The sequence below is a fragment of the Astatotilapia calliptera genome, chromosome 19 (assembly GCF_900246225.1).
Source record: "Astatotilapia calliptera chromosome 19, fAstCal1.2, whole genome shotgun sequence".
Lineage (NCBI taxonomy): Eukaryota > Metazoa > Chordata > Actinopteri > Cichliformes > Cichlidae > Astatotilapia > Astatotilapia calliptera.
The window spans coordinates 7,862,750-7,888,030 of NC_039320.1; the positions used below are offsets into that span (position 1 = coordinate 7,862,750).

The 25,281-nt window shown below is 45.3% G+C and overlaps 2 protein-coding genes across 2 annotated transcripts; one reads left to right on the forward strand and one right to left on the reverse strand.

The window, feature by feature from the left end:
- Positions 1-24,123, forward strand: tfb1m (transcription factor B1, mitochondrial). The gene is made up of 8 exons (XM_026151900.1): positions 1-62; positions 2,202-2,348; positions 2,870-3,021; positions 3,205-3,313; positions 3,472-3,623; positions 3,948-4,067; positions 22,174-22,301; positions 23,168-24,123. The coding sequence occupies exons 2-8, from the start codon at positions 2,216-2,218 to the stop codon at positions 23,454-23,456; spliced, it is 1,083 nt and encodes a 360-aa protein (XP_026007685.1). The 5' UTR covers positions 1-62; positions 2,202-2,215; the 3' UTR covers positions 23,457-24,123.
- On the reverse strand, positions 13,353-15,964 carry LOC113011984 (claudin-20). The gene is made up of 2 exons (XM_026151901.1): positions 15,521-15,964; positions 13,353-14,876 (listed from the first exon to the last, which is right to left on the reverse strand). Exon 2 carries the CDS (start codon positions 14,695-14,697, stop codon positions 13,969-13,971), a length of 729 nt encoding a protein of 242 aa, XP_026007686.1. The 5' UTR covers positions 14,698-14,876; positions 15,521-15,964; the 3' UTR covers positions 13,353-13,968.
- Positions 24,124-25,281: the final 1,158 nt, after the last annotated feature.

A 25,281-nucleotide genomic window follows, 5' to 3' on the forward strand; every position in this document is an offset into this window, starting at 1 on the left:
CTGGTCGTCAATACGATGACGAATAAGGAAATTCAAGGAAGAGAGCACCGCCGGTGACAAACGTGGGTAAACTCCTGTGTGTTATCAGTCTCGTGTACTCGTTGTGTGTCATTGTCATTTTTATCTCGATTTTTGGAGAAAACGGTCACGTGTTTCGTGTAAATTGGCGGCTTTCCCACGAGCTCTGCGAGCTGCATTTTAGACAGCAAGCTAACATTAGCTGCAAATGTTAGCTCCTGTGTTAAGAGTGTCACAGCAGAGTCAGCTGTCAGCTTCAGAGTGGAGTTCATAAGTCCAGTTATTCAGCTCCAGTTTCTCCTCCTAAGTCGTGGATTTACGTGACGTTGGCCGTCACAGTGAACGTGTTTTCATAACGTGGAGAACGGCACATAACTGTGTGCGGGTGTTTTCATTTAGTTTTCTGCTCAAAGGCCACAAGGAGGCGCACACAAGACACGGAGAAAAAACCTGATGTGCATCTGCTCCCATAGGTTTTTGGAGAGTTTCTGTAGTTTTGTCTCTGTTCCACCAGCACAGTGGATTTTAAGAATTATAATATCACGGTGTGGTTGAAGTGCAGGATTTCAGCTTTAATTCAAGGACGTTTTATACATAGTCCCTCATTTTCAGAGGATCTAAAGTAAATGGACAAACTAAAAAAGGTTAAGGGTGAATATTAGTAGTTCAAAGTGCTGGAGGCTAGACATCATGGACATCACTAGGTGCTGTGTTTCCTGCTTGAGATGCTCTGCAGGCCTTTAGTGCAGCTGCCTTCAGCTGCTGCCTGTCTGTGAGGCGCTCTGCCTTTTAGTTTTGTATTCAGTGACTGATAAGCTGCTCTCCTGGGCTGAGCTCAAGTGACTGGCTTGCTGATTGTAGAATACCCCATTTCTTTGCCTTGAGAAACTTTGCAGTTTGCTTTGGGCTATTATCCACCTGCACTGTGGAGCTCTGTCTGATCCACTCTGCAGCACCTGTCTGAATCTGAGCATAGAGTATAGCCTTGAACACTGCGCGGTTCATTCTGCTGCTTCTGTCAGCAGTCAGATCATCACAGAACAGTGACCTGTCATACATGCTCTTTCCTTCTACATCATTCTAGTAAAATTCACTCTATGTATCATCTGTCCAAAGAGTTTTCTTTTAGATGATTTTTTTATTTTTTATTTTTTTGGGAAAAAGTCGAATCTGGTGTTCGTGTCTCCCCCCAGTTGGCTGTAGCTCAGGAGGTCCTTTAGGTCTGGCTGAGCTGGTCAGTGCATTAATTTTTTTTAGTTTTGTTGCTTTTTATTTTATTTTTTTGTTCTGTGACAGGTTTATGTGGGTTTTTCAGCGATTGCCTCCTTCTCTTGTATCAACATCTTTTTGTACTTCATATTCAGAGTTCCAGTGGAAAAAGTACCAAATACAAGTTCAGTACTAGGACTCAGCTCCTGGTCTTTTATCTACTAAACATGCCACCAAACTGTAAAGAAACAGGTCTCACCTGGTCATGAAGCAGTTTATAAGTCCATGGTTCAGTTGAGCTGAGACTAGGGGTGGGGGAAAAAATCGATACTGTGTAGTATCGTGATATTTTGTTTGCTAATAATGTATCGATACAGGGACAGCAGAAATCGATATTTTGTTACAAAAAAGGTTTTTGTGCTCTGACTTCAGAGCATGTTGATCCTTTTTCTGAGCAAGAATCCTGACATTCCTTCACTGTCCAAATGTGTTTAACTTTTTTTTTGGCAGCAATAAACATGACAGTTTACTTATTTTAATTTAAGACATGTTTTATTTTAATTAAGTTTAAAACTTTTTATTTAATGTAAAATTATATTTTGTTTTAATTTACTTTCAAATTCTTCAGTTGCTGAATGGGCTGCATAGTTATCATAAATTGCATAGTTCAGAATAGCTATAATTGTACCAGATGGTTGCATTCAGTTAAGTTGGACTAGACTTAGTTCTTATTTTATTTGTCCAGATTGGTCTTGACCCTGTTAATATATTAGTTTTATCATATTTTATTGAGTTATTCACCATTCCACTTGTTGTTCCGCTAGTCGGTTGTTTTATGTTTGTTTTTGGGTTTTTTATTGTAGCTGCTGTAACAAAGGAATTTCTTATTAATACTGTGAGATTGTGTTTTTCTTTGCTGAGGAGGCTCATCAGTCACATTTAGTCTCACAGCTTTCTGCCTTTGTTTCTCACAGCCTTCTCCCCAGTGATGGCTGCCTCGGGGAAGCTGGCTTCCTTCCGCCTGCCTCCCCTGCCGACTGTAGGTGAGCTCATAAAGCTGTACAACTTGCGAGCAGAGAAACAGCTGTCCCAGAACTTTCTGCTGGACCTGAGGCTCACAGGTTAGTCATCCAGCATTTTATTTTCTTTCTTTCATTCCTCCTTCTTCTTTTGCCCCGTCTGCAGTGTACCAAGACCCTTGAGGTCCTTCTCAGGGTACAGTAGCGTGTTACATGCACTTGATTGCACGGTGCTGCACCGCCTTGTTTGAAGGCATCGAAACCGACAGGCTTTCTTTGTAGGTGAGGTTATGTAGATCTCCTACTAATGCGAATGGACCAGCTCAGTTGTTGTAGCCCTTGAGAGCTGAGCCTTAACACAATTATCAGCGATGCAGTGCAGCTTTGATCTGCTCTCTCGTCCTTGGACAAGGTGACTGTTAGATTAATGCTTTTCATCTTCATCACACAGAGGAGAGCAGATATTGCAGCATCACACTCTATTAATCTCAATTTGGACGCCCGACTCTGATGAAAACATTTGATTGAAGAACATCTTATAATTTATAGGCTGCACGAATTGAGAATGTATCCCAGGAAATTACTATAAATGAATATTGAGTGCTCCCTCTCTGTATTCTCAGACAAAATAGTGCGCCAGGCGGGCAGCTTGAGAGATGCCCACGTGTGTGAGGTGGGGCCGGGTCCCGGAGGCCTCACCCGTTCCATCCTCAATGCTGGGGCCGCAGACCTGCTTGTTGTGGAGAAAGACACACGCTTTATCCCCGGACTGAAGGTGAGCAGAACGGCCGGATCCAGGCTGGCTGAACGAGGTCACTCTGCACACACGGCTCAAACGTCCTCACCTGCAGGAGCCGGCTCCCTCTCTTTGCAGCTGTGGCCGCTTGCAGAGTGACTGATGAGTCCTTTTATTCTTTTTAAAATGATTGTTACCTGTTTATTTTTTCCATTTGCACAGCTGTTGTCTGAGGCAGCACCGGGCAGGCTGAGGATCGTCCACGGTGACATACTCACCTACAGACTGGATCGAGGATTCCCAACAAATATCTCTAAGCCATGGGAGGGAGGTAAGAGGATGAGCGTACGTAAGCTGTTACGGCAATCAAACTGAGGGAAATACGTGTGACTAAAACGTGTGTGTGTGTGTGTGTGTGTGTGTGTGTGTGTGTGTGTGTGTGTGTGTGTGTGTGTGTGTGTGTGTGTGTGTGTGTGTGTGTCTTCACAGACCCTCCAAACCTACACATCATAGGGAATCTCCCATTCAGCGTCTCAACCCCGCTGATCATCAAGTGGCTGGAAAACGTAGCGAACAGAACGGGGCCCTTCACGTTTGGACGCACCCGACTCACGCTCACTTTCCAGAAAGAGGTGGCAGAGGTGGGTGAACTCCACATGACCCACATAGACCCTAAATAAAGTCAAACACCCGTGTTTGCAGATTTCCTGAGCAATCGTCACTCTGCAGACATTTTTATTCATTTCATTCTTATTTTATTGTTGTGATTTAATATTGATTCCTTGATTCATAATTAAAAATACTTTGCAGCTGAGATGAATAGATTTGGGATGGGCCTTTCATGATTCAGGCCAACAGGCTTTATTGATGTTTGCTTAATTCTTCTCTGTCTGTGATGCAAAAATCATCTTTAGGACACGTTTAATATGCTTCAGTAACTTTCAGCAGTTGTTTTTTCCATCCAGAGGTTGACGGCGAGCACAGGCAGCAAACAGAGGAGTCGTCTTTCCATCATGGCTCAGTATCTCTGCACTGTCCACAACTGCTTCACCATCCCCGGACGGGCCTTCGTCCCCAAACCAGAGGTAGTGTTTAACTAATATTTGACTTTGTGACACTGAAAAAACCTCATCAGTGTGCTGCTGAAGTTGAATTACTTTAGAGCTGGAGAAAAAGGTGTTGGGTAGGCGTTTGGCAAAGCACATGGCGTCTGATTCTTGACTTTGTTCCTCGTCCAGTTTGTGTACCAGCCGCTCGGATTAGGCTCTGCTTCAAACTGTAGTGGAATATTTTCGGTTTGTTTCAAGGTGCTGTTGAAGTTTGTGCTGATAGTTACGGTTTATTGGGAAAAGCTATAGCGAGCATTCAGATCCCCGCACGCACACCCTCGGGGGTGATGCTGGGAAAAGATTTCTTCTTTCAGAACAAAATGAAAGAAACGGTAAAGTATATTATTATAATAATAATAATAATGATATTAATCTTCAATATCAGTGAACAAGTGACGTTCCAGCTTTCATGACGTCAGCGGGACCTCACGGTGCCACGCTCCGGTCAGACCCTCATCATGTCACCCTGGCTCATCCCTCCACTCGTTCTTCTTGCTTTAAGGCTTCATTAAGACTGTGTTGAATCAGTGTTGTCTCACTTCTGTCTTTGGACCCTTTTTTTAGCTTGTAATGATGCCTGGTGGGTATTTGAGATGTGGCACGATCACACTGTGCCTTGTAATGAAGGCCTTGTTCTTTTTTAGGCCCAGTTTCTCTTTCTGCATCTTTCCACCCGTGTGTGAGCATCAGGGCCGATCGCGCATTTCGTCTTCAGCTTCAGTGTTTAACGTAGGACCAGAGGTGATGCATTAAAAAAAGGATCAATGCTGGCTAATACGCAGCTGGAGTTTATTTTAAATCGCACACATTCAAGTGTTTTAGAAAACTCAAGAGCTCGCTTGCATCTTTTGTACAAATAAAGCCATTTTTTTTCTTTCCCAGAATTAAAGGATAGGTGTTAGGTGGATGTCAGAGATAGACTGCTGGTCCCTCGAAGATGTCCTGGCTCTTTAGGAGACCCACTGACAGTAAATATTTAATCTCCCGTGTGGAGTAAAATGCAGCCGAGTGAATGGGACCAGTGCTGATTGCTCATTCTCTTAGAAGAGATGGATTCCAATGATTATTTCATCGCACTCAGCTGCCTTTCTGTGCATTTGTTTCTCTAGAGCATTTTATTTTTGTGTGTATGTCAAAGTGGAGCTTAATGGGCTTTAGCAGGCTTTATCTTTTGATGTAATATGCTCATATGGTATGAATACATTTGAACAGGGGAAGTTTCATGCTACACATGCGTGCAGATGAATCCGCGCCTCCCACATGCCCACACGGGCCATCTATTCCTACTAAATGTTTTAATGGGCTCTTGGTCAAATTGGTGTCATTAGGAGAGATGATGGCTGTTTGATGAGCAGCCCTCCTGCTGCTGGTGTCCTATAAAAGACCAGGAACAAGAGCACACAGAGTAGATGAAGTCTATCGTAGTAGTGTGTCATGTAGTATAATTCATAAAAAGCTCAGTGGCTCTGCTTTGTTTACTGGTGCACACCAGAGTAATTACGCAGAAAAGCATGAAGAGTAAAAATGTCCTTCCATGGTTTACAGGACAGAGAGGCTGAGAGGAGCGGGACCGACTGAGGTTGTCACTTATGGGAATATTGACAGATTTCCTGCTAAAGAGAAGAAGTAACCGAGATATTGTAGATGTTGAATATACAGAAAGAAAAATGCTGCGTGCATAAATTGTTATGGTTGCTGTGCAGAGTGTTAGTACTGTACACTGCTCACAGTGCTCCTTATGAAGATGGCGATGGCTAAATACCCCCCTTTGTAGAGAGGAACTAATTATACTGGTGCTGTTAGACTGCCAAGTACCAAAGGTCTGTGTCTCTGTATCTTTCTTGCTTTCTTCACTTTGCGTGAGCCTTTTTGCGAACGTGTGTGCCAATCATTGTTGGGATTATTCTGCAGCGATGCTAATGCTTTGTACAGGACAGTAAAACAAACTACACGGTAGCAGGTGCTGTGCACACATGGCAATTAGTGAAGTGTAAAAAAACAAAACATGTGAAGTGGTTTAATACTGTGAGATCAAACAAAGCGAGTCCCAGAGAGCCGCTGAAAAAGCAGTGAACCTTTCCAAATAACCACGATGAGAAAATAGCATCACTTCAAGGCGAAGGGGGGAGGGGAGTGTGGGTTGATTGGCCGGCTGATTTGAACGTAGAGGAGGCCGAGTATTGCAGGCTGATAGGATAATGAGAAAGGAAATGTTGAATCCATTTTACATCAGCGGCTGCGGGGGCCCGTATTGACGCGGGGTGGGCAGATAGGCTCTTATCCCCGCTGCTTAATTTGCCAGTCTTGTCCCTCTCGCCTCTGCTGTGTCACATTGAGTGACTGAGATTGTCCTTGAAGGGTTTCGAGAGTGGCGATTGGCTGCTTTGATGGTGTTCCCCCAGGCTCAGGGTGCCCTAGGTCCGTCCCACTGCAGATCACACCTGCCTCCTCTTTCTTATTAGTCGCTCTCCTCCTGTTAATTCTCACATAGATGGACAGACTGAGTGATGCTTGCATCGCTTCTGGGGTTCACAGCTATGCACGTATCTGAAGGCTCCCTGAGAAAACCGAAATAGGAACTGCCTTTCTGTTTTTGCTTTTGCTTTCATACACATCTCTAATTCATATTCTGGTCAGGGGTCAAGGGGTTTCTGAGTGCACGCTGACATCAAGCATCTGCATCCTCACTGCCTCCTTACATGCAAAGGAGCTGATTTGAAAAGAGAAAAGAGCACACGTTGACTCGCTCATCTCTCTTCCCCTTTCCTCTCCCCCATCTGGGTACAATGTGATTAAAATCAACCTCTTTCCATCGCAGGCGGGTCTGTAAGTCGTGCAGTAGCTGCTCCGTCGCAAACAACCTGCTGTGTCCTCTGTAGAGCTCCTCGGGGGCTCCACGTTGTGCTAACAACTCGGGTATTTGCTGAATAAGGTGAGAATGAAATTGAGGCATGGGGTAGGGCATAACAGGAAATGGAATGAATAAAAGAAAATGAGCTGAGAAATAAGGGAATAAGGGTGGGTGATGATGCAAAAATGGAAGGAAATATTGGTGATGAAAACCAGAATAAATGGAAGCAGGGTTGGAGAGCAGATTATCGTCTGAATATGAGATTTGTCAAATGAAACAAAGCCCAGAGAGCACCAGAAGACAGATTCATGACAGAGATGGATCTGAGAGGAGAGCGAGGCGTACCTCCAAACAGATGGTTGTCTGGGCCGGTCATCAGCCCTGCTCTGAGTAATGGCCGTCACCCACCAACTAACCGAGCCTCACAGGAGGAGCGCCCTACAGATGTTCGCCTTGTACACAATAGTCTACCAAGAGCACAGGCCAGATGAGCAGAGGCTAAATTAAATTTGTTAATGCCGCATTGAACTTCGGTTGTAGCTGGCAGTAGTCAGAGAGCGATTGGACTTGAATTAAAGGTACTGTACATGTACTCCTCCACAGCTCCGAGTTTTGGAGACTTTTTCCTCCTCTGTTGAATTAATTTTATCCTTTTGAATTGAAACAGGTGGTTCACTGGGGAGCATGACCCAGCTCGGACCACCGTGGTGATGAATATCTTCTCTGTGATGTAATGTGGCCTCGCTGCCCGTCTCTACAGCAAGAGTGAATCTCCTCAGAGGGGCTGTGCTGCTTTCTCACCTCCCGCCACACATCCTCCACTCTCACAATTCATCTGAGCCTATTCCTATCCCATAAACGGGGTCAAACGCGGTATCAAGAGTATCAGGGAAAGTTATTTCAATGACTCGTGCCAGCCCAGAAAATGCCCGAAGGCTTGGTCTCAATACATCACGGACCCAAGGTAAAGAAATCTAAAAATACTCCCTTGCTTCTTCCTTCTCCTCTTCCTTCATTTCCGCTCACCTTAAACAAAACGCCAAGGTTGGCAGAGCTAGCTTAAGAACATCTCCAGAGAGCCACTGCCTCCTCCTAACAAGTAACTGTGCCGAGTTTAGCAAATTCAGCTCTGTTTGGTTAGTGAGCACGCAGCGGAGGGGGTGCGGTGTTTTAAAAACCCGGCTATCCTCCAAGGAAAGAAAGTTCAGCTACAAATGAGAAAAATCAAATTACAATACATTTATCATGGGGGAAAAGCCTCACCGCGATGGGAGGCATCAATCTATAAGCTATTAAGTTGAAGGCTTACTTGAGTGTCCAATTTCAACATCACACGCGGCGGTTTGTGACTTACTTTAAGGCTTTTTATGGCGACTGAAGGTGTGGGATGGATCCCAATTTTAAAGTTCCAGGTAAAGATTTACTGGCTATATTAACTAGTTTCACTGGTGAGGTGATGAACAGCATCTTATGATTAAAGGAGCTTCTTTTTCTTTCTTTCCTTGTTGCCTGTCTACAGTAATCATCATTTTAGTCAGGAGAAATATAGATTATCTAAAAATACAAAAACCTTCAGCACCCTTGAAGCGTTTAGCCTCCCTCACCTTCAGCTTACCGAATCCTCCCGGGCACGCGTCGGTCTGCACGCTCCAAAGCTAAAATATTAAAGGGCCTCCTTTGAACTGTCACAGCGTATTGTTTTCCTACAAGCTTCCCTTTTGTCATCTTCATAGCTTTTACTGCCTCTGTCAGCGATTTACCGAGCAGCTAAGGTCGTTGCCGTTATTCCCCGGCCTCACATGTGCGCAGGGACTGGAGGAGAGCGACAAAGGAAGGTCATCCTCCCTCAGCGCTGATGAGCGCATTATATTTCCAGTATGAACCTTCATGAGCATAACTGCTGTCCGAATCAGAGAGCAGCACTTTAAGGGTTGTGACACGTTGGTGCAATTTTGAGCAATGTGGATGTGAGCGATGGCATTTCCCTAACGTGCACTGAGTCTTTTGTTCATCTTATTACCATCCACGCCTCCTCCTCCTTTTTTTTCCTGTTTGGTGATATCTGGAAAGACATTTTGCTGACCAGGAAGGTCAACAAACAAATGTGAGCTCGGAGTTGAAAGAAAAGCGCGTGATTAACCCCTGCCTGCAACTGACAAGTGCTCACCTCCCCTCATTTAAAGCTCACACTCCAGATCTGTCATAGCAGCAACTCGGGGTGAAAGCCTTTGATGAAAAATGTAGGTTAAATACACAGAAGAGCAGATCTTATTAGCGTTCCCCCACGAGAGGAGTAGTTATTTGATCTGCACTCGTATTGCATAACCAAACGCAGGGAAAGAATGAGACGGGGAGAGAGAGAGGCTTTAATAATCCATGTTTGTTTCAGGAAAGCATATTTTCACTCACCCTCTGTTGATGAGACTCCAATCAGCTGTAATGAGAGCCCGGATTCTAATGTAATAACCACCCCATCTGAAGTGTATAGGCTAAATATGACACCAGCGTGAACGTGAGGGAACGTGCTGTGCAGGATTGTGATCTGAACCAAACTCCCATCAAGTCTGAGACATTTTCACAGACATTTTCAATTTTAATATTAGACAAAGATCACAGAGTTTGTTTGTTGTATGAAGGGGAAAAGCTATCCAAACCTAGCTGCTACGGTACCTTGTTAAATCATGAATTAACCACAGAAAGCTTCAGTTTCAGGCCTGATTATAGCCAAACCTGTTGAATAACATTAAATAGAACCTGTGAAGTGAATCAGGCTAAAAGAGAAACAAGTGAGAGACGAGGTCACTGCCATCTCTCAATCTGGAAAGGGTTAAAAATCCATTTCTAAAGCTTTGAGATGCCAGTGAACCACAGTGAGAGGGATTATCCACATGTTATCCACAAACCTTGGAATAGAGCTGAACCTTCCCAGGAGTGACCGACCTACCAAAGTTACTGAACGAGCGCATCGACGCCCCGTCCAGGACGGCAGAGAACAACCCCAAACAACACTTAAAAAACTGCAGGCCTCACTTCTCTCAGTCTGACTCACATCCGAACGGCTCAGAAACAACAAAATGAACGTTTTGGAGTGAAATAATCACAGTCTGGGTTCAAATGCAGTTAAGACGCTTTGGCGTGGCCTGAAACGGGAAGTTCATGCCGGAAAACCCTCCAGTGTGGCTGAATGCAAACAATTCTGCGAATTCCTCCACAGTCATGTGAAAGGCTCGTTGCTGGTTATCATTAAAGGTGGCACAACCAGTTATTAGGTTAAAGGGAAATTACGTTTTTAACATTTGTTTGATCTGAAACGTGTAAATGTGACAAATCTGCAACAAATTAAGAAATGAGAAACGGGGTAAATACCATTTCATAGCACTGATTAATTATTAAAGAACTGGGACAAAGAAGTGTGGTCTGCAGCGGAGGAGTAAACTAGTCCATTTTCAGTTAATCTGATTGATCAGTTGGTCTAAGGATCCTTTTTTTCTAGCAAAAATGTGATAAAATACCAAAAAGAGAGGCGGCAAAAAATGTTCTTCTTTCCACCAGTTGGCAGAAGAGTTTACATGTCGTTAAACTCGTCGCTTTGTGCCAGATAAACCAGCCAACTCAGATAACTCGCGTTCCCTTCAACTCCCAGAAGTGTCGTTATTGCTTCCTTCGTGTATTCGCTCATGTTATCACTAAGAAATAACTGGAGGAGATTGGGAGCAGCTTTATAAAACCCTTTCTTTAAGTGCGATTTTCAGAGAATCCTTTTTATTTTTTTTATTCTTGTTGTTGGACGCACTGCTGTACTGGTGGGTGCTGCATACGAGCAGCCTGCCTTCCCTCCTGCACGCTGCGCAGCCTGTACCATCCAGCAATCTGTACATTTGGCAGGAAGATGAATGCTATCGCCGTCCCCATCAGCCACACACATAAAAGCACACAACATCCAGCAGGCGCGCTGCTTTCACAAAATAGTTTTATTGGTAAAAAATAGAACTACTTGCACAAGCACATTGAGACAACTGTATCAGAACTTGTGAACTGTTTATCATCACAAATATGCTCTGGCAAAGTAAGAAGTGCTAAAGCATCCACAAAAATAAGCTGCAGTTATCAAAACCATAAATCAACGTCTTGGTACAGGATACGCAGGAGAGCTTAACTCTTTTTAGGACCTAGTCACTTTGCACTCTGGCCATTTATAAGCTAATGAAATCGCGTGCTGATGATCAAGCTGCACAGCCACAAAAAAGAGAGATTTTTAGCTAATTTTTTTCCCTGCATAATCATATCAGACCGAAAGACTTTCCCTTTTTTTCCAGAGTGCCAGTTGTGTGATGTACTTGTCCTGGTCCAGAGAGGTTGAATGCTCAGCCATTTGAACCGAACTGCTGTCAAATAACGTAAACGTGCACTGACTAGTCTTCTTATAAAGAAGATATGATATGAGCGTGGTGTATCTTATACTGAACCAGTGTGAAGGAATCCCGATCCTTCAGTAGGAAACCTAAACGTATTAAAAATCTAGACGCTTGTGTACAGTTGTCACAGACCTGCAGTAAACCGGAATTCCTGAAACAAGCGTTATTTACTTTTCACTCGTCTTCCTCCTGTTTCGTCTCGCTGTGCTTTGGGAAATGAGGAATAAAGAGGATTTAAAATAACCCTCGAAAGCCGCACCGGACTGTACACAAGCATCCAGCTGATTCGGACGAATCACAAATCCATAAAACATTTGCTAATGTAGAATTCATGTACAAACAAGTTGTTAAAAAAATAAACAAAAAGAACTTCCGATATTATTAAAACGTGTCATCATGAGACCATTTGGCACATTCTCAAAACACATAACGTGTCAGTATTACTTGATGACTTGGCACATTCTTTACTTTGTTTATTGCATTGGTAATGGTGCCTGGGCAGTGAGTCGTTGTCAGGAGGCCAGTTCCTTTGGGAGCAGTCTGAGCTGGGCAAGAGGGCTAAACCGGGGCGGGGCAAAAAAAACAACCCCGCGGGGCCACCGGCAGCTCCCACAGCGAATCCCGTGGTGTGCCGGCAGCAGCCTGCAGGTGGCGAGCTGGGCTTAGCCATCTGCTCTCCCCCAGGAAGCTGCATTCTTATGAGAGAGAAGGAGAGAATGTGCAGTTCTATACATCACTGCCAAGGCCTGTCTCAAGCACAAAAACAATATTCCTCCCATCTTCTTACCTCAGAAAATAGAGCGCACGGTAACTGTGAAAGCGTAGCTGCAAAACTGACACGAGTGCGTGTTTGTGTGCGTCTCAGAAGGACATGCTTTCAACATGCATCAGTGTTCTCTTGTCAGGAATCATATCCTGACACAAGCAGGACGGGGAGATGGAGTAAAAAAAGACGAGGGCGACTGGTAGGTAAACGAGGACAGTCTGGTGGATGAAATTTAAGACACTGAGACCCTTCTGCAGGTGCAGGCTGGTAGTGTATGCGCATTGCTGACGTACTTGAAAAACAAGTCGCATATGGAGAATGACTCAAATCATTTTTAGCCTCTTGCCACACGACTACCCAGTTGGCTGTGACTCAGGATTCCTCCTCTCATCTGCTTTGTTTTTTCCTCTGTGCCACTGCACCATTAAACATCTGTTCATCCATGTGAGACCGCATGCACGGCATAGACACCATATAGGGGTGTGTTACAAAGAAGAGCCATTTTCCAGCCCCCCCCCCCCCCCCCCCCCCCCCCCCCGACCAGGGCTTCTGCTTCATGTCACTGGTTAATAAAGGGGATTAGTGAAAGTAGTGTGAGCAGAGGCTCTGATGAAAGCTTATGGCATGCCATGGCAAGAGAATAAGATGCCCCCTACCCACCCGCCCACTCAAAATAAAACAACTTGACTGATTGACACGCACATACCCCCAGACAATGCTTGAATTCGGTTTCCATGGCAGTGTGGAGGTGGATGACAGGAGAGAAAAGCACATGCAAAAAGCCGGCGTGTCGGAGTGTTTACTGCATACGAGAAGACGCACAAGTGCATGTGTAAATGTGTGGGCGTGATCGTCTGGGATGGATCGAGATGGGTAGCTGCTACTTACAGGCAGACTGTTTTTGTTTGGATGGAAATATGAGATGGTCCACTCTGCTGCTGAAGTATTGGATCACGCTCTTTTCAATTTCTCTCCATCTCTCTCATATTTCCACCTGCAGAGAGAGACACAGGCATCTGTTTGCCTGCATTTTCTCTCTTAAATCCAGCCCAGCAGCCCACATCTACTCCTCCTGACAGTCCTCTTTGAACAGTTACAGCAGGGTAATGTTTCTACAGCTTTTCAGGCACAGGCATTGTGTGGCTATGTCTCAGTCTTCTACCAGGCATTCCGCTGTATTTGTACACAGGCTCCACACAGCATGCTTTAGAGGCAAAATATCAACGTCATTCTAGTAGCTAACAAAAATATGCCCATTTATTTCATTAGTCAATTCCATGTTGCATTCTAGTGGACAAGCATAGGATAAACTACAATGGCTTGCTATGTGAGGGTTTCCACCTACTGCTCTTGGGCTTTATATTGCCTGTTTTATCAAATGAGACGAAGGACTGAACGATTGTAAATAGCAGCTAAATAATCGTATGTTTTTTCCTTCAATTTAAACCTTTGGCGAGGGAAAAAAAAACTCCACTCAAGGCTTCCTTATTTGCTTAATTCATTCCGCAGGGAACTCTGTGTGATTTACTGATGAAGGATGTCTGCGTTTGGTTGGCAGCTTCCGTCAGTTCTGCAGCACCTTATCCTGGTATCCTGGCTCCTTGCACATTCACGCCGTTTGTTCCAAGGCGCTGCTCAGGGAATACCTCGACTGCTTGTGCTTGCAAAACAGAAAAAAGAAGATGGAGCAGAAGGAAAAATGTGATTTCAAAGTTGTTGCTCTCCTCTTTTTTTTTTTTTCTTTTTTTTTTCCCCCTCCAACTCCATCCTTGAGTAGATCCTAGTGCGTAGCCGTGATGTTTCCCCTCGGGCTCGTCTCCCTTTGGCGTGCACAGCACTGCGTTATTACACGTAGTCCTGCAGGCTGTAGCCCGTCTTATTGTCTAATGGGGAGAGAGAGCAGTACTGGTGCTGGAGCTCCTGCTGCTGCTGAAGCAGCTGTTGTTGCTGCTGCTGGAGAAGCAATTTGTCAGGGGGGGGCAGCAGGACCAGATCCTGGGGTCCGTGTCTCTTTCCCGAGCAGGACATACAGAAAATGGACCCCCCCACAAAGAGGAAACCTGCGGAAACAAAGGCAACGTACACGGCACCTCCAGGCTCAAACTTATTGCTCTCGGGAACGCTGGAATCCAGGAAGTTGGTGATGACCTCATTGGTAAACCAAGACGCAGGCACCAGACACAGAAAGCCTGCAGCGACGAAGCAGCCGCCGCTGGCGATGGCGGCGTGTCGCTTGGAGCGCCGTCCACCTCCCCAGCGCGTGCATTTTAGTCCCAGGGAGGCGAGGCAAAGGCCCATGGCAGCCAGTACGCAGCACAGCACCATAGTGGTGCGAGCAGTCTGCAAGTATGCGGGTAGTGAAAGCACTGAATACTTAAGTGTGCAACTAAACATGCCTGTGCTGTACCATGTGCAGTCCATCCACAGTCCCTGCATCTGGGAGATAGCTGTGATGATGTTGGAGCCCACATCTGCGCTCACCTTCCAGTTAGGCAGCAGAGTGGCCACCATGGCGCCCATGATGCCCAGCAGAGCTAGGACGAATCCAAATATCTGCATGCCCGTGGATGCCATGCTGCTTTTCAAGTCGACGCCGCTGCCGCCTCAGCCGTTGTCCTCTCCGGGCAGCATTCACCCCGCTCCGGCACCGCTGCTCGTGGACCCCCGCCGCCTCCCTCCCCTCCTTTGGTGGTGCACCAGCTGCCAGTCAGAATCCCCCAGTTCCCCGGCTCCTCAGCTGCAGCTCCACTGGGCTGGAGGAGAGAGACGGAAATGAGAAATTCACATCTCATTCACCTCACACAAGCGCAGACTTTTTTCTTTTTTGGCTGGAAACAAAGGACAGCATCAAGCACTGGCGCTAAGAGCTGGCTCAGGCTCACTGTAGGTAAGCAAAACACCGCCGGTCGTTGTGCATGTGTGCTCTACTCCTCTGCTTTTACAGAGCTACTGTCTGTGAGGAAGATGAGTTTGTGTTTGAGGTATTTGCCATGCTCAGTAGTCACAGTATGTGGACTCTGAGCTGCAGTGCCTTCACTCCACTCACACAGTCGACTGTATTTTCTACCACTTTGATTTCAGCGCTGTTTACCGAACAAACTGAGACTAGCCTTTAAAGACTTGCACAGCCTCATCTAAAGCTGGAACACCAATTATTATTTACTCGGTCGCAGAAATAAACTTTGAAAATAAAGCTTTTTTTTCTCTATATTACTATTTTATTTTATTATTATTATTTATTTTATTCACATTTTTTAGTCGGACCTCCTGACATAACGGTTTTTCTCATTCACGGCTCGTTCCAGCTTGTAATGAACAGTAAACGCGGGCCACTTGTTTCCGTTTTGTTTCCCGGTCCAGTCTGAAAGAAAGCAGCGCTGTGGGAATGATCTCTTACCCCGGCTGGTGCAGAGCTGGCGCGTCACGGTGTTCGCAGTGATTCCGGTAAACACGGCAGGCTTCTGAGGGGGCGAGGAGCACGATTCATCCCGGACCGCGGAGCCGTTCGAGCCATCCATTTCCTTAGCAACAGAGCGGAGAGACCACACAGGCTCGGCCGGAGCCCGGAGGAATAACCGGAGCTCTCTCGCTCTCTCTCGCGCGCGCTCTCTCTCTCTTTGTGAGTCGCTCCTCGCCGGTTTGTGTGTCTGCGCGTGCGTGGGCTCGCGCGTTGGAGCAGAGCGGTCTCTGCCTCCCAACTTCAAAGACGGCTCAAACCTCACAGCTCCGCGCCGCTACTGTACTACCGACACCTCCTCCACCTTCGAGCAGCCAGAACAGGACCGGAACTACTTCTGCCGTTTCACTCGAACCGAACTCCTTTAATTACTGATTTCGCGTCATTTTCACTATTTTCTACATTATTTATCATTAATTTCACTAAACAATTACGTGACTAGTCATATATAAGTTATATATTTACATGTCTTAGGTTTATATACAAAAAATGACTTTTGTCCCCTAGAGAGAGCTTCAGTAAAATAAAACTGTCCAAACATCAGATTTTATCTGGTTATTTATTTATACATTATTTTTGTGAATTTGTTTTTGTGTTAATATTTTAGAACTGATTACAGTAGTGCATGTTGTTACAGAGTGCTATTTGTTTTTTGTTTTTTTATTTTACAAAAGGGTCATATTGGCATATAAAGAGTTTATGAAACAATAACAGGGAGAAAAATCCTTGTGCTATGCAGTATAAACTGCCCGGGGCTTTAAAAGCGCCTTGTTTGACAGAAACCTGTACATTTCCCGTTGTTTCTGGCTGTATAATAAGCAGATTTTTGTGTCGTGCAGGATTAACTTAAAGACCAGTTACAAAAAAAATGGGTGGCTCGTGGCTCAAGCATTTATTAAAAGATACCAGAAATCCGCCCATGATGGGGAAAAATGCTGCTAACTAACAAAATAAAATGATATTCATCCCATTGTTGCACTGAGCTTCCTAGTTAATCATAATTCAGTGCTGCTGTTGTTAAAATGTATGCCTAAGTAATGGCTGAGAGGGCTAGATAAGATTTCCAATCATAGCCTGACGGTACCATGGGGAAGGGTACTCTAATTAAGGCAGAAGAAATAGCTGCTATGATTGTGGCCAGATGAGCTGGTCAGGCTTTGGTATTGTGAGGCTTTGTTTTTCTAGGTCCAGAGGCCAGAGGAGCATGTGTATCCCGCCATGCCAAAACTGACCCTCCCCAGAGCTTCATCTTCATCAGCATCAGTCAGCAGAATGCTAAAATTCACAGCTGCTCCCCTGTCTTTGCCCGTCTTTCCTCCCTTCCCTGTAGAGGACATAGAACAACAGGGGGAGTGGCTACTGGCTAGGACGGCCTTGATTCATGAATGACAAAGAGGACAAAAGAGCGAGAGAGGAAGAAAATCAGGCATGGTTTAATAGAGCCGATATCCTGATATCCTTGTAAATGCAGATGTGCGTTGCTCTTATTTTGCTGCAAAGGCACAAAAACGTCCGGCTGTGGGAAATAGTTTTGCCAGTCTCCCAACTGCAGTACAGGCCAGGTATTGGAGACGGTGATGCGTGGTCATTACGTGGAGATGGTTTGGTAGCAATTGATTTGTTTAGCTATTGATCCGGTTGTTTATTTCTACCCAGCCTCCACTGTTTTTCCTGTAAACTACCCCTCAGAGACCCTGGTCTTAAAATGAGATGTGGGGATGGTGCACACAACATTAGCTCCAGTGTGATGCCGGTGTCGACCTTCGGCGCTACATTCTTAGAATTCCTTGTGGGACGCACCTGCAGCGAGATGAGAGATTTTCCAGTTTTCTACACGCACACTGCAGTATGGCGTGTGTGACCTGTCTCCTGGTAACTGATGAGATCTTAAGTGCTGATGCTGCTGTTGTTCGCTTAGAAGCAAGATAAATAAATAAATAAATAAATGCATTATAGAGGGAATGGATGTAGGGGGAGAAGAGCAAAATGCAGTCAACAAATACCCAGTGGGTGCAGATGTGACGCTGTGATGTGTGAAGATTTTGTGGGCTATTATAAGCGTGGTCCCTTTTTATTTTATCACCTTACAGCAGAGCTCTCCAGCGTTTCTGCAGCGTAGCTGTGAGGCGCTGCCGGCCCAGCCGTGCTCCTTTTTGCCCGCGCGAGGGGCTTTTATCGTTCACTTTACGTTTTTTTTTCCCCGTTTTATGTCCGCTCTTGCGTAATTGGTTTTCAGGCTCATCGCCTTGCAACAGCGATTTGTTCACAGTTCCGATGCAAGGTGTCTTGCGATAGCTGTGATGTTGCTGTCACTGCAATCTTGTTGCAGAGCAGGGTCCAAGTCTAGTTTCACCCTACATAATATGTGCAAACCCGTCTCAGACAAAACATTTCTGACATTTTGTAAAATTACCAGCATATTAAAGACTCTCTTCGGGCTACACCGTGAAGCAAGTGGCCGAGCCTGGACTGACGTGTGTGAGGCTTTTAGTGTCCCGTATGAACTTCTTTTTCCCATGCTATCATCATTTACTGGCACAGTAAATTTCACATTTTTGGGCAAAGTTCAAGCTTTTCTATGACGAAAGTTTCTCTCCAAGGAGCTGATCTTGTCAGAGGCTAGGCTGGAGTGTCTCGAATGTCCTGTGTGCATGCCAAGGGCCAATTTCATGGGAAGTATGCTGGGCTGCCTGCACAGGAAGCCCTAAGCCCTTCCTTCTTAAACCCCTCAAGCAATATCAGCCTGGTATATTCAGTGGCATTGACTGCTGCCTTCTCCTCTCCGAGAGGCTGTCTGCCTCCTCTGATGTAATGGAGGTTGTCTTCCCAAGGTATTGTCATGATTAATGCAGCTCTTCCCTCTTCGGTTGCAGGATCTCCGTGAGCTTTTGTCTCGTGTATTCCCTGGCTGTATATAGCTTTCTTCCATCCCCCAGCTCTTTCTCCAAACCTGCCATTATGTAAGTGTCGGAGGTTCAGGTAGTGTAGTGGCTAGAGCCCGAGGGCCCCTGCCATCTCATCTTGGCTACGCTTAGAGGGACATGACAAATTACTGCTCACACGCAATTGGGTAAAGTCACCAAGAAAGACACATCGGAGATGGAAATGGGGGGAAAGGAGAGCAAGAGAAGGAAGCTGTATAAAGTAATAGTGCTGCTTTTGGAAGGTCAAACACATGAAATATAGTAAAGTGCAAATCTTTTCATGCAGATGTCCGATTATTGGGTCAGAAAAAGGTCTGAAGTTGAGGACGAAAGCAGACGTGACTGTTCAGAACGCTCGAACCGAATCACTGTACGCTTCATAAAAGGCGCCATTGTTGGTTAATCGGATTATTTGAGTTGCCATATTTGGAATAAGAAGCAGGTTCAGAGTTGGTGTAAATGTTTGAAGTCGTTGTTTCCCAAATGTAATCAAGTTATCTGAATTAAGTGAGTCAGAGCAAGAGGAATGTTCATGAGCTGGACTAAAGATCCTTACATAACAGCTCAAATTGGGCTAATGAGTCGCTTGTTTATTTTTCTTCTTCTCCTAAAAAAAATGACTCCCACAGTCTGGCCAGCCTGTGTGCTCTGCACAGGTGATCACCACTGCTACCTTTGTACAGCACAGGGTGACGGATAATGGGCTCAGAGGGGGTCGGTAAGTCTGGGATATGCTTCACAGAGAGCATTGAAGGCATGTTCACAGCGCCTCGGCACAGGAGCCAGGTGACGGCACGTGATTTAAGGTGGAGTTTCCTTACATGTTGGGGTTATCGAGGGGAGGGATTAATGGCAGGGAGTGGGACATATTACAGTGGTGCTACCTAGTGAAGTCATGTAGCAAGGCCACACATAAATCAAACGGGCAAAGTGACTTGGACAAGCTGATGGCTGAAATGCTGCTGCCTGTATAGTCCCAGTATCGACTTTTCCCTTGCTCCTCTCTTAAATCATGAAGTGCGGAATATAAATGGCCTAATTATTCCAGCAGAGAGTGAAATTAAAGACGTTCCTTTTTATTGCTTCTTCCTAGCAGATGGTGGTCTGATCTAGCGTCACCAAAGCACCCATACAAGTGTTTTTCCAAATTCCAGATACAAAGTCCTGACTGAATTTCTGTCGACATGACAGGTGGAGACGGCGCCTTTCATGATGCAGACAAAATACCGCAGCCCCGCCGCTGGGTGCCCGGGACGGCTTGTGGCCTTTGATTGTAAAATATTCTCTGTGTAAATGATAAACTCATTTTGAAGAAGATTTAAGATTAATTGTTTATACCCACGACATCCTTTGTCCCTGCTCCTTATGCTGCATCCAGTTTGAAGCATTCCCGTACTGTTATAGCGCACAGCCTTCAGGGCTGGTGAGACAAAGAGTCTCCACTGCTGCTGTCCCATTAAAAGCCTCTTTGGCAGGATGCTCAGCAGCAACCAGGCATCTCTGGACTACACAGGGATCTATAGATCTGATATGAGATAGAGCTGTGGTTTACAAGCGCTCCTGAACGCTACATCTGTTTTTAAAGAAAAACAACAACTCTAAATGGCTTAATTAAAATCCTTTGGTACCCTTGGACCACTTTAGCTTTCTTCCCCTAATTATCAACACCAGCCGCGACTCCCGGACAGCACGAAGCAGCTGAGAAGGAGAGTGAATCACACAATCCAGAGATACAAGCCACATGGGTGCACGAGGAGCTCCGCGGGGCACGTCGTCACCACAGGAAGACTTTGAACGGAGTTGAATTAGATGTCATTTTATTTTACCCCCGTTAAGCGTGAGAAGGGGGCGCTTATCCTTAGGGGATGTGTGGTTCACATGTTTGTATTGCCTCGAATCTTTAAATTAACATTGCCAGTCATGCACCAGCACGCTTTGCTCCTTTTGCAGCTTTTGCCATCTCTGCGGTTCCTCCCAGCGTATACCTGAATAAAAAGTCATGTGAAATTACAGATAAAAGCACTTAAGGACTACGAAATGTGTTATTATTAAGAATAGCACTCTGGATGTGTGTCTATGCAGCTCCCCTTTTCGATGTGCTCGAGCAGTCCCACTCAGTGCTCCCTCCTGAGGGAAGTAAGGCTATTACCGACTATGGAAAGACTGACAGGCAGCTGTTGTGCTCTGCTGCCCGTGGTCTGCCTGAGCTTTAGGTCCCCACGCAGTGCAGTATCACCCTGATTGTGCAGTATTTCCTTTAACTATAACTTACAGAACTGGCAGCATCATGTGAAATGTGCTTGAACAACGATGTCCTTCTTTGCGCTGCTAAAGCAAAGATCTGGAGATTCAGAAATAGTCTTTTTAATGTATTTTGGTTCTTTTGAGCTCATCATGACATTGAGGAGATAAAGAGAGTTAGAGGATGCTTTACAGGAGAACAAGTGAAGTGCTAGAATAGAACGTGTGTACGTATAGGTGCTTGAAAGTAAAAGATCTGAGAGTGAGAAAGATGCACTCTGCTGGCTCAGACGCGATTACTTCATCAGTGTGTCATGTTAGCTTAGAGCTGACACAGGAAGGATCAGGAGGAGGCTGCCAGAGTGGAACTGGAGCCGAGAGTCCCACCACCAGTCCTTAACTGGGGTTCGCTTCAGGTTCCCGAACGGGGGGTACCTAAAGGGGGTTTGTGGTAACACTGTAAAGACTTCAGCTGACGTGAAATAAAAAAGTGCGTCCCTGGTCTCTCCGTGGGCAGCTCTGGATCACCTCCAGTATAGCTGGTCCTGCTTTCTCCTGCATCTGCGGTGTGCTGGGAGGTTCCAGATTTATGGATTTTATAGATATTATTTATTATGTTTGTGGTTTTCAGATATTTTGCTACAAGTAACAAAAATAAATTAATAGTCAGATGTATTACGGTGTAACACATGGCCTTATTCGTTTATTAGGGACTATGGGGCTGGTGTTGATTTAACCTGATTGGCTCCTAAGGTTTCAAACTGTTGCTGTAGTTTCTCCTGAAACGCTCGTGGGACCATTTGTCCAAATGTGACCTTCAAAAACAAAAACATTTCCAAAATATCTCCACCTTCCTGGGCTCCACCGAACCCTGGAGTACTTTTCTGGGACCTTCTTAAGTGAGCTGAAAGCAGGTATATGCGATTTAGTTCCCGCTGAATCATCCATGGCTGCCTGCATCGCTGCATCTATATATGGTCGGTCCTCAGTGGAAATGTTAGAGGCAGATAGTGGGATAAAGAGATGCGCTCTACGGTGAGTCAGGCTTGCAGGTATTAAGGAACTCGGTGGTGATGCAACAACAGAGACTCAGTTTCTATGGTCCATTGCACAGGTGTTACTGTGGCAACTGGAACTAGCTCGCCAACCAGCCGTGCTGCGTCATCTTATTTTCTCCCTTCCCTCCTTCTTTTATCCCGGAGTGTTGAGCCCTTTCCCTCTTTCGCTCTCTTTGTCCAGCTTTGTATCTCTCGTGCCATTTGTCAGGAAAGCTTGTTTTTTTGGCACACTTGACATTCCCCCTCTGATCACACCTGACTGCTCTTTTTCTGCCACTTTCTTTCACCACATTCCCATGAGCACACTCTCTGCAGTCTAGTTTTAAGGTCTGTGCTAACCCCCCGCTGTCTGGATTTCCTCTCGTTGTAGGTTGACGTGGGAGTAGTTCACTTCACCCCCTTGGTTCAGCCCCAGATCCAGCAGCCCTTTCAGCTGGTGGAGAAAGTCGTCAGGAACGTTTTCCAATTCCGTAGGAAGCACTGCCATAAAGGAGTCGAGTAAGTACACGTTAACCTAATGAAGCTTGTAGGGCCTCGATCCACTCTTTCCCTCTTTTTACTTTTTAATCCATGCGTCATTCACATCAGTTATTCTCTCTCTACATTTTTCATGTCTGACGGCAACGTCTTCATCTCATCGTTAATTAGAGTGGCTTTATATATTTTTTATATTCACCATTCAGACAGCTTTTGAGTGTTTCTCTAACCAAATCTGAACATTCGAGTAACTTCAGAGCAGCTAGTAACAAAGCCAGACACCCACATGCGTGTGCCCATCGCCCCCGTGCCTGTTAGGGAAGTGTATGTAGGCCCGGATAACAAAAGAGCGCTGGCTGTTTGAAAGAGAGCAGCAATTATGAGTCACTGAGGTAGCATAGGAAAACGAGGAAGCATATTTTATGTAACTGCCGTGGGTCGGTGGCAGCAGCACCAAACTGGGGAGGCGGCACCAGCACTCGAGCACCTAAAAAGCATCTGCAGATTGTGTGGAGCTGGCTGTCACTCGCTAACCTGCAGCGAACGAGTCCGCAGCAACATCTGAGGCAGGGACAGCTTTCAGGGTGGGAGACGGCAAAATAAATAAAAATTAGCAATTGAAATCACAGCTGCTCTGTTTCTGATTTAGAAACTTTGTGTGAGTTTAATGGCAGCCCTGGACTATGCAGTGTGGCTGTGGAGTAAATTAACAATTCATGAGGACTTTGTGTGATTTCAATTAACTTCACCGATCTGAAATAATTGCTGAGGGATAATTTCTTTCTGTTTGAACTTTCTGATGCCATTAAACTTGCATGATCGTTAAGATATCAAAGCGGACTAAGCGCAGGAATCTGTACTCTCGTGTCGTCGCTTTTTCCCCACAGGAAGTTGTTCCCTGAGGCGCGTCGTGTTGAACTGACACAGGAGATGATGCAGCAGGCCGACGTGGACCCCATCCTGCGCCCCACAGAACTCACCATACCCCAGTTCAGGGCGTTAGCAGATGCCTACGCTCGTCTCTGCGCTCACGAGCCCGCTCTTCTCACCTACGAGTTCAGAGAGGAGCTCAGGCTGAAGCACGTTGCCAGAAAAAGCAACACGGCATCATCGCCTACACTTACGGACGCACCGAGCGGCGTGGCAGAGTCCTCTGCAACCCCGCTGAAAAAATAAAAAGCATGGACACCAAGAGAAGGGGACTAATAGCTTCTGTTAGCACAGGGAGACAACAGTCTGCTCTTAGCTGTGACATTTCCACCTGGCATAACCATGCATTTTTAAAGCATTTCCCCTGCACACACACGGCAATTTGGTATACAGGAAATACTGGGACTCACACACAGGATCCACACAGGCTTTGGCTCAGCCCCTTAACCATTTCCTGGGATCCACCAGCTACCAGCAAGTCACGTGTTTTAGGGAGGATGACGAAAGGCAGCTAGTTCGTTCCCCACAGAAGCTTTTTAAGAGAAAGCATCTCTTTATGTCCCAGTTCTTACTTCTTATCCATCTCACATAACACCTCATCCTGTGGGACTGAAAGAAACAGTGTTTTCAGGGTGATTTAGACAAGGAGAACATGGCAGCTCCATATTCAGGCCACTTTTATTCCTTCCAGTGTGTATTGCTCAGTCTCTGGGGAGACGGCGCTTTAAGGGACAAAGAGTGCTGTGAATTTGTCAGCTCAAGAAAGACTCGTCATGCAAAAGGAAGATGGCTGCAATTAAAATATTTTTTTGTTCAAAACTTTTTGTGTTGCGTTCTGTGGGCTAATGGTGGGGTAAGATGTGCTTGTAGTATAACTGGAAAATGAGGCAAAATAATAAAATCTTACAAGTGACTGTTGTTTGTTTAATCAGAAGTATGAATAAATAGCAGCGTGTGCAGTGTTTCTCGGTGAAAGCATTGTAGTTTTAAATATTCCTCTATGAGCAGACTGTCACCAGCAGAACATGGCAGCGCTGCTTCCTGCCAGTATGGCAGATGGCGTGCTAGGGCTGAGTAGTTGCCAGAGTTAGAATTCACTCAGTTCTGATGATAGGTGGGTGATAATCGACAGCCACAATCAACAATCCGCATGACGTGCAGGAGTGATGTGATGCGCGCCGTTCAGTCTGCTCAGTCACCCCAAAATAAACTGCTCTTACGATAAGCTTTTATTTTGGTAGATGACGGCGTGTGGAGGAGGACTGAAGGGTGAGGAATTGCATCACGCAGAGGAGGAAGATAATTAGCCACTAACAAGATGCAAGGCTGCGGTCGTAGAGGCATTTGTTTGGTTTGTCTGATACCTTTGAGCATTAGTGTACGCATCATATCTCAAAGTCAATTATACTCTGAATAATGTACAGAAGCGGCCAATCAGGCACCGTGTCCACCACAGCTGTGTGAAGACCGTCATCCCGCAGCTACAGGTGAGTGAAAACTTGATGAGCTGGTCAGGAAAGTCACCTGTTATATTTTTGGATCAAAAATTTAGTTTCATTTGGTCTTTAATTAGTACACAGCGTCAGCATGGCTGCAGTAAACTTAGTACTGCAACATCATGCTACAGTAAAAGTAGATAAATATTTATCTAAAAAGAAATTATGTAATTTCTGCATCCAGCTTATCAAAGTTCTTAAAATGTGTATATTATTCATTTTTAAATGTGGGGCTGGCTGAGCTCGTGTTGGGCACCTGTATGAGTTATGATCATAAACTCGATGGTTTTGTTTTTGGACAGTGTCTGTAGTGCTGTTACTGTTACATCATCACAGTGTGATTAAAGTTCAGACTTTCAGCTTTAATTCAACGGGTCTAACAAACATTTTGCATGAATTGCATGCTTTTTTGTTTTTCCAGAGGCTCAAAACCTATTTGACAAACAGGATTATTGTAATAATTCTACATATAAGGATTGTTTTTAATACTAAGTAATTCCTGCCTGAAGTTCAGCTGCTTTTCCTTCTGGAGATGTCCTGCAGTCGCCTTCAGGTGCTTGTTTGTGGGTTGAGAT